At 41.7% G+C, this 13,002-nt stretch overlaps 1 protein-coding gene across 5 annotated transcripts in view; it reads left to right on the top strand.

Moving 5' to 3' along the window:
* The first annotated feature begins 1,231 nt into the window (after nt 1-1,231).
* AHI1 (Abelson helper integration site 1) overlaps nt 1,232-13,002 on the top strand; it is a 98,060-nt gene continuing 86,289 nt past the window's right edge. Inside the window, exons 1-5 of one of the 5 annotated variants that reach the window (XM_083829364.1) lie at nt 1,235-3,713; nt 5,867-6,005; nt 6,274-6,379; nt 7,204-7,275; nt 8,147-8,268. In XM_083829364.1, coding sequence (XP_083685490.1) covers nt 7,266-7,275; nt 8,147-8,268 — 132 coding nt within the window. In that variant the 5' untranslated portion in view covers nt 1,235-3,713; nt 5,867-6,005; nt 6,274-6,379; nt 7,204-7,265. Of the gene's footprint in view, nt 3,714-3,751; nt 3,924-4,996; nt 5,089-5,866; nt 6,006-6,273; nt 6,380-7,203; nt 7,276-8,146; nt 8,269-13,002 lie in introns of those variants that run through there. The other 4 variants (XM_083829366.1, XM_083829367.1, XM_083829363.1 and 1 more) reach the window with 4 other exon arrangements.

Genomic DNA, 13,002 nt, shown 5'->3' with positions numbered 1-13,002 from the left:
AAACAAAACAAAACAAAATAGACAAACATTTAGAATATCTGTCCTCCACCTTTCCCAGGCTCATCTTCACTTCCAGGCTCATTTCACCTCAAACATCTCTCTGTGGTGGTTTTACTCAAGTGGGCAGCTGAGCTCCACCACAACCACTCTCTCACTCCCCCTCCTCAAAGGGAAAGGGGAGAAAATGTGATGAAAAGGGCTCAAGGGTGGAGATAAGGACAGGGAGATCACTTAACAATTATTATCATGGGCAAAACAGACTCAGCTTAGGGAGATTAATTAAGTTTATTGCCTATTACTAACAAACTAGAGAAGTGAGAAACAAAGAAAACAAACTAAAACCACCTTTCCCTCACCCACCCTCTTCTACCTCCTCCCCCCCAAGCAGCACAGGGGAATGGGGAATGGGGGCTGCAGTCAGTCTATACTATATAGGCTTTCCCTACGCCGCTCCTTCATGGTCACTCTCTGCCCCTGCTTCAGTGTGGGGGATGCTGTTCTTCCCGAACTGATACTGGGGAGGCTGGCAAAAGGCAGCAGCTCTTCAAGAACTGCTCCCACACGGCTCCGTACCATGGGGTCCATCCCCCCAGAGCAAACGGCTCCAGCATGGGTCCCCCACGGGCGGCAGCTCCCCCCAGGCCCCCTGCTCCTGCGTGGGCTCCTCTCCACGGGCTGCAGCTCCGGCCCGGGGCCTGCTCCTGCGGGGGCTCTCCATGGGCCGCAGCCTCCTCCAGGCCACATCCACCTGCTCCACCGGGGGCTCCTCCACGGGCTGCAGCGTGGAGATCTGCTCCGTGTGGGACCCATGGGCTGCAGGGGGACAGCCTGCTCCACCAGGGGCCTCTCCACAGGCCGCAGGGGAACTGCTGGCGGGTCCCTTTGTAGCCGTCAGACTCTGGCCCTTATCTAACATGAGGCAGCTTCTGGATTCTTCTCTTAGAAGACACCCCTGCAACCCCTTGCTACCAAAACTTGGCCACATAAACCCACTACACTCTCCTCTGTCCTCATTATTGCCACAGGTTATGCTCAGTCCCTTCGATGAGGCAGTGATCAGTACAGGGATTTGAGGTCAATACATAAAGGTTTCTCTCTGCTGTTCCTTCCTTTTCACTCTTTTAGTACGCTCCAGTGTGGGTCCTCTGCAGACTGTAGTCCTTTTTGGGGTGTACGTGATCCAAATGTCGGCTCACCCACAGCTGCAGTCCCTTCGGGCAATTACCTGCTATGGCATGGGCTTATCCACCTTCCTTCAGAGGTTCTGTGTTGGCATGGGTACCCCAAGTGGTTGCAGTCCCATCGGGGAAGTGCTTGCTCCACAGGCTTACCCACAGGTCACAAACCCTGCAGGGAAGTAACTGCTCTGGCATGGGCTGTTCATGGGTCACAGTCCCTTTGGGGGTTTGCCTTATCTTAGCCCGGGAGCAATAGCTTCTGCAAACATAAACCCTAACCTAAACCCAATCATAGCTACACCCAGAAAACTCATAAATATGAAGGAACAATGCGTAAAGTATCTATCTCCAGTTGACACACTGCAGACTTTGCAAATTTGAGTGAAGATAAACGCTCTTCTACCCAGACTAGTCTAGATTTGAAATTCTCATATGTCTGGCACCAAATTTACTTTAGAATTGCAGAACATTGTCATGGATGACAACCCTAAGCATCTTTTGGTGGAAATGTTTTGCATGCATTCCCACACAAATTCTCATTCTTTGTATTTAGAGATGACCGTATAAGAGTAATGCATGAAAATACAAAGAGTGAGGGGAACAAAAATATACATGTAAACTTGGGACTGACCTCAAATGAAACTGTTAACAATTCAGTAGTTCTAGTTAGCTTTAAGTTTTATGTATTTTCCTCTAAATATCTCAACATAATCTTTTATTGTTCACTAAAACTACTCGCTTAAGGACTACAGTATACTACTGCAACTGAACTCAGCTCCTCTGACAATTATGTTTCTGTAAGTGAACGTTTCTTACTACAAACATTAGACACATTAGACATTAGAACTAGAAAGTTACATTTGCAGATGCCACGCATGAACATTTTTTCACCTTATCTTACTTGCATAACCATATATAGGTAACAGTTGCTAGGAAAAAAAATAATAAAAAGAATTTCAAAGAACCAGTTTCTCACAACTCTAGATATAAAAAGCACTAGCTTCCATATTTGGACTTCTAATTCAGTAGGGTTTGCATCATTTTAACTTTCACCATGGGGAAAACTGCAATACATTGTCAGCAAGAAGCCTGGTATTGCAAAGATTCCTGCACATTAGTAATTAGGAATATGAAAAACGCACTTAATTGTTTACAGGCAATAGTTTTTCCACTAGTATCTCATTCCCCTACCAATCAGATAGGTGCACATAAGCATTTGAGGACAGGCAGAGCAGGTAATTAGGGGGAGAAAAAAACAGCATCTGACATAATATTTGAGAAACAAGCAAATGATTTCAATATGTATATTCTGACAGAAGGTCTAACTCTTTGACAGAATTCTAGGCATAGTACTCTTGGGAACTGTATATCATTATCCTGGTAAGGTTGGACTGGTGCTTAGGGACATGGTTTAGTGGGTGACATTGGTAGCATGGTGATGGTTGGACTAGATGACCTTGAAGCTCTTTTCCGACCTTAATGATTCGATGATTCTACAGTATCTATCCCAAGCATTAACCCACCTCTAGGTTGTACCAATGGCACATGGGCAGCTGAAGGCTGATTTTACTTGACTTCACTTCTGAACAGATACGGCCATATTCGTCCAAAACCTACATGCGTTTCTGGGTCTAAAACGTGACCCTCCCAGTGTTCGAAATAACTTGGACATCAACAATTTATTTACTTTTTTATTATTAACAAATTGCAAATGAACAAACAGTTCTTCCTCAACAATAACAATAAATCATTTCTTACTGCTGGAGAACAAACCATTGCGTAAGTTATCTACTAAATAAACACAAGAAATTAAGTATCTACATAGCTCAAGAATCTGCATAGCTTCAGTACATCTATTTGTAGTATTTTCAAAAGCTGATGTCTATGCCATTCAGCTCATAGAAAACCTCCTGAGTTCAACAAAGAGCATCACCCAGGTGTTTCATCCTTCTGTAACCAGCTTTCATCGTTAGGCGGACCTCAACAGAGCTACTTCTGACATTTTTGAAGTGGATGATGTAAATGGCTTTTGTTACTAAAGCTTTTCACAAGTTTTGTTTTCAAATTTCCAATTTAAAAAAGGGCAAATTCCCCGAAACGGCCACTCCTCTGAGCTCCTCCTCGGGCCACCTCAGCCCGCAGCGGCCCCATGGCTGAGCAGAGAAGGGGAGCACCACGACAGGCAAAAGCCCAGGCGGGGAGGGAGGCACCGCGCATGCGCGTGCGCACGCCCCTTGCCCCATCCCCCGCCCGCCGCCGCGGCTTAACGCGCATGCGCGCCTTTATGGCGGGAAACCACCCGCGGCTGCCGTATTTAAACGGGGCCGTGAGGGGCGCGCGCCGCGCATGCGCAAAGGGCAGGACGCTGGGTGCATGCGCGCCGTTTCCCTGGCAGCTGGGATTGTTTTCGGCCGAACCACCTGCGTGGCGCTGCGGAGGGGGGAGGGCGAGACCATTGGAGGAGTGAGACAGGGGTGGCCGCAGCAGCAGCAGCAGCAGCACCAGCACTACTAGTACTAGGAGCAGCAGCAGCACGTGAGTCGGGGCTCGGGGGGCGGGGGGAGCGGTGCGCCCCGGCGGCCGTTGCATCCGTACCCGGCTGGGGCGGGCTGCAGCGCGCGGCGGCGCCCAGCGCCGTGCCCGGCCTGTGAGGGCTCTGCCAGCCCCTGCCGGCGCGTCAGGCGCCGCGCGTCCCCTGGGTGCTTGGGTGCTTACGGGGTGATGATAACGAAGTTAGCTTTAAAGGTAGCGCGAACGCCCGTTTCTTAAATAAAAATGTTGTCAGGCGCGTTAAAAAATGCCTAATTCTTAAATCCGAGGGGTCCCGCTACCGGACGACTGATTTTGTCTAAAAGACGGAAAGTAAACAAAGCCTGATAGCCACCCTAGGTGGCACTCGCTCGTTGCAATAGAAGGAAAAAAAAAAGTGTTTTTAATTCATGGAAATCCTCAAATGTGCAGTTATATTCTGTCAGCTCAGCTTCCAAAGTGGTCCAAGTGTGGTAGGGAACTTCTCAGTTCCCGCTGTTTAGTACAAATTATGTGTGTTCTGCTTCATTGATTCATTCATACGTTGCTTTTGGGATTGTCCTGTTATGGTGATTAATTGAAGTCTTTTTTTCCTGAAAGGTGTGGCTCATGACATGCCTTATGACATTGAGAATGCCCATGTTACAGATGCAGAATGTAGCTACTTATTCTGTTGTAAAACACTGTGAAAACAACAAAAAAATTGATGGAGAATTGTTTAGAAACATGGGTGAAATATTAAAGAGCAAGTTACATTAATTTCAGGGAGGTGTCTAGTAATTCTTGGAAGATTTCATGATATAGTTTTCCTGGCTATTCCTGATGGCTGGAATATACCACTGTTCCCAAATACATACTTTTGTCACTCCTGGATTGCTTTATGTTAACTAACATGGAAAAGATCAAATATGGCCAGGCATAAGTGCATTTTGCCAGATTAATCTCTATGATAACTGAGTTTATACAGATTGGGGCGCTGTGGTTGCTGAACTCCAATGTAAGATTAAATCTCTACTATTTTAAGGTGAGATTAAACTGAGTAAACACTCTTGTTCTTACCCTGTTGATTAATGATCTATATTTACACAAAGCTAATAGTTGCTTTAATGCACCATGTCAAATGTCATGTAATTCTAAATTGCAAGTGTGTATGAAATACAAGGACTATCATTGTAGGACTTCACCTCAATTTCATTGTCGCAAGAGGATAGATTATTTACTGAATATATAGAGGTAAATAGAAAATGATGCAGTCACTGGTGAACTTGGTGAATCTATGCATTTTACAGAGAACACTGGTACATACAAGTTGAGCCAAGCCTTTCGAAAGGTGTTGGATCCGTTATAAGCAAAAGGATCTTCAAAATTAATTTAGCTGCAGGTTTGTTTGTTTGTTTTTGTGGTATGGTTTGTTTATCCATTGGCTATAAAGTTATTTCAATAGTTGAAACACGTATGCGCTTTAGTTGTGCTGTTTTGTTATGTATTACCTCTTTTTTTTTTAAACTTGAGAGTGCTTAATCATTTCATTTGTTGTTTGTAATTAGTTTTTTTGGAGAGGTGGTCGAAGTCACTAAACCAATCATAACAGAATCTTGTGTGTTCTTGTCATTCACCATGAATGATTAAAGTGATTGAATGTGCTATATTTTATCTTTTAACTCTTTCAAATTATAAATGTTTTCTAGCTGATTGTGAATCAACTACTTGAAAAGTAGCACTTAATGACTATTACTTTTAAAATGGTCCTTTTGTATAACAGGTTAAATTTCAAGGGTAGATTTACTTTCAGTAATATTTTCTGTTTTTCATTTCCTGTAAGAATTAGGCATTTGTGTTATTTTTAACAGTTATTGTTCAGTTGTGGCAGTAAAGCTTTGCTTTACCAGTCAAAACATTTTTAGTAAGGGAAAATATTCCTACCCTGTGGGTGAAAGCATGAAATTACACAACAAAACATTTCCTGTGAAGTCACTTCTGGTCATCCTTGTAAATTTCAAACATCCTTAGGCGCTGTTGGATACTTAGTATAAATGCTTTGCTTAGTACACAAAATAAACTAATGACACCAGGAAACTGACTAAGCAGCACTTCTTTAATCCCAAACCAACCCCTGTGCTTCGCTTTTTTTTTTTTTTTTGGTTTGGTTTTGCAAGCAGGTGGGCCAAACTACTGTGAGTAAGAAATATGAAATGACCTGAAATTTTGTAGCCTGCGGGGGACAAGGAAGAAGCAAATAACACTGTGAAAGAGAAATGAGAGGGATCTGAGGGTACTGTAGTGCAGATTCTGGGGCACGTAAGTGTGTACTCGTAAAATACATTTGCCTGGGAGTGATTTATAGTGTTGAGGCTAAGTGGTATGCATGGCCTGCTTTCATGCTGTTAAACTTCCTTAGCTCCAAATCAGAGGGTCCACATGCAAACTGCCTGTTAATAACAATCTATCATCTATACTAACTCCTAAACCGTATTGCAGGAGTTGTTGGGAGAGTGCTAGATGGGTTGTACTAAACCTGTGACAAGGATGATTTAACAATATTTACTGGTATGTCTTAATTTACTAGGACTGGTGTAGTGTGGGTGTCCGGTGGATGTGCGAGTGACGTCTAACAGACGGTGTTCTGCAGGGAGGACTTGGAGCTGCTGCCTGATGTGCTGTTGGAAGGGCAGGTGGGTATGGGAGTGTGCTGCATGGAAGGCTCAGGGGAACATAACATATTCATAGAAAGCTAGGTTTCATTAGTTCCACTGTTTACAAAACAGCTTTTTGTATTAAAGGTTTTTTGTGAAACATCATGATTTTTTTGTTTTTGATGAGAAGATAAAGCTGTGTAATAGTTTTATTTGCCTTCCAGCTTTGGTTTGAATTACATTTGTAAGCTTTTCTTCACAACCAGGAGGGCCTAACATTTTTTCTTTAAAGAAATGAGTTTCATGTGATTGCTTGTCTGCTTTATATAAAATACAACTGCTTTATGTAAATGTAAATATTTAGGGATTTGCAATAAAGTTAGATTTGCTGGCAGCTGTGAATCTTTTCATTGTAGGCGATCAGTTGGCTAAAATGTGACTTCGTTTATGATGCTATCAGACAGGAAACTGATTAGAAAAACTTCAATATAAATGGCTTCATTGTTCGCTATTTAAATACACTGTACAGTTGTTTTTGTGTTTGTGGTGTTGCTGTTTGATTGTCTTTTGTTTTAAGATTGGAGAACTGCAGTACTGAAATACTGGCTATTATCTAGAAAAATACCTATTTTTATTGTCATAGCAGTTTTTTATTTGCTCTCAGGTAACTAAGTATCTCATATGCTGAGCATTCTGAGCTGAGATCTGAGAGAACTTCTTATAATTTAGAGAAATACTTATTTCTAGACCGTTTGTCTAAAAGGCCTGTACTCATCCTTGATATTAATTAGTATGCATTCAATTTGTAGTTTCAAGTCTATGGACCAGTTATGTTAATTAAAGTTGTTAATTACTTTAAACAGAATGGTGAATTCTGAGGAAGAAGCATCTGGTGTGCTGAGCCGCTTTTAACTGAGGACTGAAAATGCCAGCAGGTAAGAACCCTTTGTGTTTCATTTCTAATGTGTATTTTATAGTCAGAATTATATGATATGTGTTACTTCTGTCCATAAATTTTTCATCCTGCATTGTTTCTATTTTGAGTCCATGCTTATAGCTGATTTTCAAAGTATTGTTTTTGCTATTATTTTTTGTTTTAAATTTGAGGGCCTCTGTAAATGTTTTCGTTTCAATGACGTATGCTAAAGCTAAGGATTCAGTAGCCTTTTTTAGTGGTGTGACACAATGCATTTTTAATACTCTCACTGCAAGTTAACCATTACTTAGGTGGGGGGGCAGGGGGCTAGAACACCTACTGCTTCAAGGATTGAAATGCTGCTGATAGCACTGTCATGGAAGTCAGGGGCTCTCAGGGCTATAGCTGATTTCAAATCCATGGGCACTCCCGCCTCTTGCAGATCTGCCCAGGGTGGTGCTCTTCTGGCTTCTAGGCTCAGTAAGAACCCAGAGCTGCCCCTTCTCCTGGGGACAGTTTGTCATCTCCATTGTCAGTGTACTACTGCTCATAAACAATGAAGGGAATAATCTGTCTGCTTTGGCTGACCCAAGGTTTACTTGATGCTTGATCTTGATGTGTGTGCTGTTCGAAAATCTCCTTTCTTCACGAAACAGTAAACAGTGCCAGTTTCAGCAACAAGTAGCAGTGTGGCATGTTTGTACAGTGTTGCCGAGTTATCCTCCTGCAGTTTATATAGTCAGTGGAAATTCTTAACTGAATACTAAGCAAATTTCTTGGTAAATTTTTCCTGATTAAAATAATTCCTCTCTACTGAAATTGTAAAGTATGATTAGGCACTCTTATAGCAATGGTGATTATTGAATCATAGTCCAACTTTCTTTTTTCAGTTGAAAGTGAGGCAAAGGCAAAAACCAAAGTTCGCTTTGAGGAAATCTTCAGACGTCATGCTGGCCTAACAGACAACAAGAAATCAAAGAAAAAGAAGTTCCACTCTCAAGAGAATATTGTGGTAAGTTTGAACACAGCCATGCTTTGTTTGGTTGCCTTTCTTAGTGGAAAAAGACCACAAAAATGTATTGTAGAAAGGAGATATAAACTTTTTTTTTTAAATATAAAGAGTATTTCTGCCTGTATCTTTTGGTTTTGATGTGGCTTTTATTTATTGTTTATGTACCATAAATTGATCCTTGTAATTCAGAGGCACTCCAAAATTATTTGGAGTGTAACATTGGTAAAGAGTAAGTGGTGTACACAGGTACGGACTCATTTAAAGTATGTCAATACTTTTTTTCCATTCCATTTTTTCAGAAAAGATTTAAGATTTTCATATTCAGTGTTGACTTCAGTGGGAGTGTGAATGATGGACTTGTAGGATCATGGCCATAACGTTATTTGGTCTTGAGAGTAATAATACATCTGTGAGTTGAGAATCAATGAGAGTTTAGATAATCAGCAACTTTATTACATTCCCTAAAGTTACTGGTATAAGTATTTAGAAACAATATCAAATAACATTTGAAATGTACTATTTTCATTTTGTTCTCTGTAATCAGCATATTTCTACATGTGCTGAACTTTCATTACATGTATCATTGCAGTCCACCTGTTTTTAAGATATTTGCCTTAGCTTGTGACTTGAAGGTTAGGAATGCTTCTATCAACCTGTCTTTATGGTTAGATGACATCTTCATTTGTGGTGTATCTTCCATTAAAAGAGCCTGTGAGATTCCTGTAAGTTATGGTTCATATTGTAACTTTTTTTCTAAGCAGAAAAATAAATGTTTGTGTCCTATATATCCCAATTATTGACTTTTAATGTTTGGAATTTCAAAAGAAAGAAAATTGATTAAAAGGCAAATGTTCATTTTTTATTTTATTTTTTTTCCTGTTAGACTTTATGCTGTCAATCTTTTTTCTTACAATTGCATCCATACCACATGTTGGAAGTGAATGTTCATTTTTTTATAACTTAGTTAAGACAAAGAAATGATATTTTCTTGAATACCAAAATTGTACATGTATTTATTATGTAACTATTCTGAATATACTTACATATAAAATTTGTTGTCATACAGAATGCAACTATCTATTTACTCTCATAAATATTTTAAGCTTACTTTGGTTTTAAAACTGGTCTTTATTCCTGAAGATTCTCACGTAAAACACTACTATTTTGGAGTTGGCTAGAAACACTTGCAGTATAGTCATGGTGAGCTGAAGCAAAAGCTAATGGTACAGAAGCAAATTAAGAAGCATTTTTAGTATCAGTGTGAAAGTCGAACTTTATGGTTTTGTTGAAGCTGTAAACTTAAACCTGTCGAAGTACTGAAGAACTTGAAGAACATGTATTGAAATACTGCAAAGACCATTTTGAGTATTTCCTTAATGTGTGGCAAAGATGTAAGAGCTCAGGTTGATATTTTCCATGCTGGTTGCATTCTCGTAGAAATTTCTGTAAAAGCTTCAGCTTTCTTTTCTTAGTAAGAAATGTGTGTGGGAGAAGAGGAGATGGAGGGGGTTGTTTGGTTCTGTTGCAGTTTTGTTCACTTCATATAACTTAACTGTGTAGTGTTTTGTGTGTCTTGAAATAACATGGAATTTGTCAGCAACGGTTGTCTTTGTGTCACATAATTGCCATAAATGGTTTCCCAGGTTTGATCAGAAACAGGTCATGGCTGAGAGTGTGTTTCCAATGGAAATGTTCCAGGCTGTTGCTTTTGTCCTTACTGAACCTTGCTTTTCTTGAAGTAATAAAACCTTTCCTGTCATAGGCCACTGTTTCCTTGAAACCTGAGTTTGGAACTGCAGGAGGCTGCTGTGATTTTAAATGTCAGAAGTGAGGGTAAAGAGACCTCTTGTCTGCTGTGCTCTGTGTGCCCATTGTCTGGAGAGAAAAGAAGCAGAATGACTAGAAGGGGAAAGGCCATGACAGTAGGGTAGGATGAGTTCCAAGCCACAACTGATCGAAATGAAGGGCAAGTAATGGAGATAGAGATGTCAGCTATGGCCAGTGAAAGGCCTGCTTTGTCATTCAGCTTTTGCTGCTGAACTGTTTCTTCTAACTCAGTTCAAGTGTGTTACATACAGGTAATTGCTTTTAGTTCTTTCCTCCTTCATTTCAGATGGAGGGTCTGTACCAGTATCCATGTCTCTGCCTAAGACCTAACCTGATGCAAATAATGTTTTAATTATTATATTTAATTAAATGGTATGTGTAGAAAATGTGGCCTGAATTAAGATCACACTGTGTCTGAAAAATTTGTTTCAGCTACAAATCCTGCAACAGCTTTGTGTTGCTTGCAGTATCTTTTAATGTTCCTGGAATTTGCGGCAGTTTGTGATTGTGTTTTCCTTGATTATGAGGATATTCTGTTTTTTGTTTGTGTTTTTTTCTTTTTTTCTGAAGGATAAATTTCCTATAATCAAGTGACTGTGTACTGTATTTTTGTGGACAAATGTTTTTGTTTGTAGACATAATAAATAACAGGTTCTAGTAAATATTTCAAGCAGGATTTTGCAAAAACTAGGTTTGTTTTAGGAAATGACTCTTGCATGCCAAAGTTATTTTAGAAACTCTCAAACAGGTCAGATATGAGTTTTTGTTATTGTTTGTTTGGGGTTTCTCAAAGAATTCCACTTTATGTGCTTGTGGTTTAACACCAATAGGTAGCCAGTCACCACACAGATGCTCTCTCACTCCAACTCCTCAACAGGATGGGGAGAAAAATACAATAGGGGAAAAAAAAAAGCTTATGGGTTCAGATGAGGACAAGGAGATAATTCATGAATTACTGTCACGGACAAAACAGATTCAGCTTGTGAGATTAATGTAATTTATTGGCAACTGATAACAGACTAGAGCGGTGAGAAGCAAAAGCAAACTACAAACAACTTCCACCCTCTTCTACTTCCCACCCACCAAGATGCACAGGGAAATGGGGGCTCCCTAACGCTTCGTCTCCACCGCTCCTTCACGGTCCCTCTCTGCTCCTGCTCCACGCAGGGTCCCTCCCACGGGATGCCGTCCTTCCCGAACTGAGCCTGCGGGGGCTGCCCACAGGCAGCAGCTCTCCAAGAACTGCTCCCACACGGCTCCGTACCATGGGGTCCATCCGTCAGGATCAAACTGCTCCAACATGGATCCCCCATGGGCAGCAGCTCCTGCCAGGTCACCTGCCCCTGTGTGGTCCCCTCTCCATGGGCTGCAGCTCCATCCTGGTGTCTGTTCTAGTGGGCATCCTCTCAGGAGGCCACAGCTTCCAGGTCAGGTCCACCTGCTCCACCGGGGGGCTCCTCCACGGGCTGCAGTGTGGAGATCTGCTCCGTGTGGGACCCATGGGCTGCAGGGGGACAGCCTGCTCCACCAGGGGCCTCTCCACAGCCCGCAGGGGAACTGCTGCTGCCTGCCTGGAGCACCTCCTGCACTGACCTTTGCGTCTGCAGGTAGGGCTGTTTCTCCGACATTTTCTCACTCCTCTCTCCGAGCTGTTGTTGTGCAGCAGTTTTTTCCCTTCCTTAAATCTGCTCTCCCAGAGGCGCACTCAGCATTGCTCCCTGGCTCGGCTCTGGCCAGCGGTAGGTCCCCTTTGGAGCCAGCTGGAACTGGCCCTTACCTGACATGGGGCAGCTGCTGGGCTCTGCTCACAGAGGCTGCCTGTGCAGAGCCCCCCCCCCCCCCATCCCCCTACAGAGCCCTCCTGCTACCAAAACCTTGCCATGTAAGCCCAGTACAGGGCTTAACGCATTAATGATCAAAAATTAGCATAACCTTAGTTATGGTCACTGATGTGTCTTAACAACTGTTGGTGTGTTTTAACCTAGATTCCACATGCTCTGCAGTTAAAGCCTATCAGAAGCGGAGGTGGATGATCTATTAGCATTACTTTATTTTTTTCAGTTTTTGCAGAGCTCATTGCTTTAAATACTATTTTCTTTCCCTTACTTTCTCTTTTTCAAGTTATTTATGTGTTCTTCCAGATAAATCATTGACTTATGAATAAAAAGGATGTTAGTGGTCTATTTAAGCAAAAAAAGGTGACGGTACAAGACAGGCCTTTTCATGATTTCATGTTGAGATAATTTAAACTATTTTTAGACGTGGGGAGCTAAAAATAAAGACACCTACTGAAAAGTTACGTGGATGGGTTTTGATTTTTCTGATATATTTGATAAGTATTCTTAAATTAGGTTCTAGATACTTATTCATTTCACAGAAGCAGAGAATGGTTGAGGTTGGAAGGGACCTCTGAAGATCATCTAGTCCAACCCCCCTGCAGAGCAGGATCACCTTGCCTCCTGGGCACATTGCCCAGGATCGCACTCAGGCGGGTTTTGAATATCTCCAAAGAAGGAGACTCCACAACCTCTCTGGGCAACCTGTTCCCCTGCTCTGTCACTGCCACAGTAACGAAATGTTTCCCCATCCTCAGCTGGAACTTCCCATGTTTCAGTTTGGGCCCATTGTCTCTTTATATTTTATTAGGATAGTGTTGTTTAATATGTAGCGTAATTCTAGTTAGTGCGTTTTACAACTTTCTAGTTTCAGACTTCAGCTGTTAAACTTTTTTTTTGTAGCACTGCTTTTATTTGATGATTTTCCTATACAAATAATAAACTTCTGTGATCTTTCCCTCCTGTGTTTTTACTCATGTAATTCCAACTTTTTCTTTCTTCTGCCTATTCGTTTGTCAGTGGGTATAATACTTTCCTTGCTCTCCATGCTCTCTCTTTGAATGTCAGATGT

Source organism: Anser anser (genome assembly GCF_964211835.1).
Source record: "Anser anser genome assembly, chromosome: 3".
Taxonomy (NCBI): domain Eukaryota; kingdom Metazoa; phylum Chordata; class Aves; order Anseriformes; family Anatidae; genus Anser; species Anser anser.
The sequence above is the reverse complement of the archived record's forward strand: the minus strand, read 5'-3'. Positions and strand labels throughout refer to the sequence as shown.